The 4,111-nt window shown below is 43.7% G+C and overlaps 1 protein-coding gene across 1 annotated transcript in view; it reads right to left on the bottom strand.

Moving 5' to 3' along the window:
* TCTN3 (tectonic family member 3) overlaps positions 1-4,111 on the bottom strand; it is a 17,219-nt gene continuing 13,108 nt past the window's right edge. The window contains exon 12 of the mRNA XM_009277971.1: positions 1-1,061. Coding sequence (XP_009276246.1) covers positions 840-1,061 — 222 coding nt within the window. The 3' untranslated portion in view covers positions 1-839. The remainder of the gene's footprint in view (positions 1,062-4,111) is intronic.

Raw genomic sequence — 4,111 nt, 5'->3', positions numbered from 1 at the left:
ACTACCTAGAATTTCAATGGCTATCATTATCAGCCCAGTTCCTATCTGGAGCCACAAGAGAATGTTTCTTATCTAGGAAAATCCATATTCGGGCCTGTTTCTTCAAGAAAAAAAAAGATCAGGAAGGAAGCTGTCTTGACAAACAACTAAAATGCAATTGTTTTTCAGAGGATGGGACATTTACAATTGCTTTGCTTTGTGTAACACTATTGCTAATGTAAACAGTGATTAAAACACGAAAATTTCAATTGAATGTCTGTATTTGAAAAGACATAGATAAGAGTCCAAAACTGTCACAGAGGCATGGCTGCCATGTAACAAGGACAGGTTAAAGGTGACTGGCAGACATGTCTACTCATAAAATAATGATTCAGGCCACCTGGGAGGGCTCCTGTATTTTAAATGTTCAGTTAGTTCCATGTAGAAAAATCAGGTGCTTCTCCAACAGGAAGATGACTGCATGTAGCTCCAAAATGCTTGGATTGAACCTTGCTCCTCTCTCCATACTCCTTGGTTTAGAAAGCACTCTTGGTTTCTGGGAACATGGAATGCTCATTTGAACAGCCTCCTCCTTGTTCCTCATTAATGCAATATCTCTTGATCCCTCCATCTCTCAAGTGCTTCACTGCAGTGAGGTTCACAGATGGTGCATACGGAGAATAGGGGCATGAGAGGACTCGGGACAGAAGCTGGTCATGTGGCTTAATCCAAGAACAGAAGGCACATTGGTATCATAGGCACAGTATAAGAACCTGAGAAGTCTCATGATCTGGATCATAGTTCTGAATGTATCAATTTACTCACCGAACTTTAAGTACAGGCCCCATCTATTTGACTTTTCAAAAGCAGAGAATACTAAACATTATTAGAATCAAAAAAAAATAGACAGCCAGATCACCTCTATAACTTCTTTCCAAATTCGGTGCCACCTTGAATGGGAAAAAGATGTCAAAAGGGAGTTTCCAATGCATTTGGGGCTGGCCTCGTGGAGGTTCTGGCCATTCCGTCATGTCAGTGAAGGTAACAACAGTTGTCAAAGGTACCACGCTTGTGCTTAGGAACTGTAACAAGAAGGAAAGCACAAAGAGTTTAGCAAGTTAAATACAAAAGATGCATCTCTCCTCAATTTGCTAATGGAGTCCCACTGTAAAGAATGGGCAAGCAAGATGTCTTTAGGATGGCAGGAGTTAAGTGTTCCAGATATATTTTTTAGAGGAGTAACTCCTCTTTCCCAAAATTGATACTTGGCAGGTAAATCAAGGGTACGGGTCTCAGGAAAGATCAGTAGCTACTGTGCATCATATGTTACAGATCTCCAGAATGGAAGCAGTGACTCAAGCTCTGCTAGAGTAAGCCTTCTATTCAGAGGAAAGACATATCAGCTAGTTGGTAATCAGAAGCAAAGCCAGCTTTATTTTTTATAAAATTATATATTTTATGTAAGATAAGATCACCTGGCCCTTTGAACAGGTGATGGCTGCCAGAAACAGACAGGACTGCTACAAGATTTGATCCTTCCAATAAAATATCAATAAAATAAAGCAGGGACCCAATACAACAATGAATTTATTTCTCACATTTTAGGATCTTGTTTCGGAAATGAGACAGACTGGTAGGTCAGTTGGTAAAGATGGAACAGGTGACTGAACTTCTAAGGCCTCAGTTCCATTCTGTTTCAACAGAATGCTGTAAACTCATACACTTGCTCCTTGAGCTACGTGAAGTTTCATGGCTAGCTTGGGCTGATTTAAGACCATGCTGCTGCCAAAAGAGCAACCCCCTACCCTGGCTTCCCAGCTCTGCATGCTAACCTCAAGAGAGGGAATCTACTGGCAGCATACCTTCTGTGTTTGCACTGGTTTAAGCCAATCTGAGAAATCACCACCTCATTCACTTCCTTGGAAACAATTTGGAAGATTGCCTTTAGAGCAAAGTTGTGCAGTAAGCATTTGAAAAAGCTCCAAGACAGAATTCATGACTCTTAAGAGAAAAATCCTGAGACTCCTGTTGGGGAATTTTGTGGTACCTCTCGAGGCAAATTAAAAACACTTTTGTGCTTAAATATAAAAGAAAACTGTAATGAACAATGCATTGGGCAGAGTCCTACTGCAATACATGGTTCTACATGGAGTCTGCAGAGATGTGTCATGAGCAGATTCCTTATATACACTTGCACCAGCACCAATCCCGAGAGCGTCAGCATGGGGCACCTCAGCCCGGCTGTGGGTCCATCCCCCAGCCCAGCTCTGCTGCCCAAAGGTGGCCCCTGAGCTTGTAAAAACAAAAACATTTTTGTGTATAAAAAAAAAAGAAAATGAAAAATGCATTGGGCAGAGTCCTACTGCAATACATGGTTCTACATGGAGTCTGCAGAGATGTGTCATGAGCAGATTCCTTATATACACTTGCACCAGCACCAATCCCGAGAGCGTCAGCATGGGGCACCGCAGCCCGGGTGTGGGTCCATCCCCCAGCCCAGCTCTGCTGCCCAAAGGTGGCCCCTGAGCTTGGGGCCCTGAGCGTTCCCTCCAGGACAAAAGTCAATGCTGGGGCCCCTCAGCCCGGCTGTGGGTCCATCCCCCAGCCCAGCTCTGCTGCCCAAAGGTGGCCCCTGAGCTTGGGGCCCTGAGCGTTCCCATTCCAGGACAAGTCAATGCTGAGGCTATTTCTTATCTCATCACCAAGGGAAACTTCACTCCCTTGCAAGGAGTCTGTCTCTGGCATTCCTGCTTCCAGCCAGTTTAACCCCTTCTTGCAGTTGGGCCGCCTTCTTGCCCTCCATACTGGATCATTCCTTGGTCACAAATTACCACTGCTGAGCAGTTACAATTAGAATTCCCCCTTCACTCCTGATGGATATAAGTTCTCCTATCAATGAGTAAACATACAGTAGGCACAATCACCTTAGTCAACAAGAAGCCTCAAAATGATTCTGGCTTTGTGTCTGGACCTTCAAAATCTGCCTTAAAATCAGAGAGATTAGCGGGGAAAAAACCCCATACACAACCCCTCCTCAACAGCTGGGAGAAGACGGCCTCAAGCAACTTCCAGCATGCTCCTGTATAGCTCTACATCATTTAAGACTGTCTTGTATTTTCAGGAAGTCCAAACACAACTGTGACCAGATACTGTGGATGGCTGTAGAAAATGGGATGTCTTTCCTGGGTTCTGTTTTTCAGTCAGTCACTAAGGCAACTCTCCAGTGACAGTGTGGTCTAAAGGAAAAGGTTTTCTCTAAAGAATGGATAGTTCTTGGATAGAGAATCTGTAGGCTAAAACTGGGAAGTGACATAATTTAAAAGTAAAGCAATATACAGCATGCATTGGTGGTCTCACTGGTATGCTTACAAATGGCTGCAATTCTTAACTGCTGGGTATGGTACCGACTGGTGCCTTTGCTAAAATGTCTTTACTAACAACGCTAATTTGTGGATTGCCACTGATGAAGTCGGTACTGATTTTAATGGTGTGTTTTTTTCTTGCTGCCACAAACTTGCTTTCTTATCATTTGCTTTGCAATATACCTTACAGCTCTAAAGTAATTAGCATCAGTTGCTCAAACAGATGAAATCTGAATCGCATAGTTCTAGATTGGCTAATCCTTACTGAGGGATATGCACCCTGCACTTCTACTAGGCATGCAAGTCTCCCTCCTCAGACAGATGTTTTGTTAATGGAGCCATGTAACAGCTCAGATTTAGAAAATATCTTCGTGGGGCGGGGGTTTCAGTTTGCCTCAGGGCAACGTGTTTTACAAGGTGAACATTTTCCTATCATGTTCTTTTCATGTATGTTGCAAGAAGGGAGGATGAAGAGGTACCATGAGACACATCCAAACAAGTGATGTAAAATCTCATTTAGACCGAGTCTGAAGTTCAAAGGGTAGTAACAGATCAGACAGACACTTGCCATGTCATACCTCACTGCCATGAGAACACCATGGGCAGCCAGCTGCTCCCCCTAAAGCGCTTGCAGAGAAGTATAGAATCATAGAATCATAGAATAGTTTGGGTTGGAAGGGACCTCTAAAGGTCATTTATTCCACCCCCCCTGCCGTGGGCAGGGACATCTTCAACTAGATCAGGTTGCTCAGAGCCCCGTCCAACCTGAC

This window comes from Aptenodytes forsteri, unplaced genomic scaffold, assembly GCF_000699145.1.
Source record: "Aptenodytes forsteri isolate BGI_AS27 unplaced genomic scaffold, ASM69914v1 Scaffold15, whole genome shotgun sequence".
Lineage (NCBI taxonomy): Eukaryota > Metazoa > Chordata > Aves > Sphenisciformes > Spheniscidae > Aptenodytes > Aptenodytes forsteri.
Note: the sequence above shows the minus strand (reverse complement) of the source record. Positions and strands in the feature narration are given on the sequence as shown.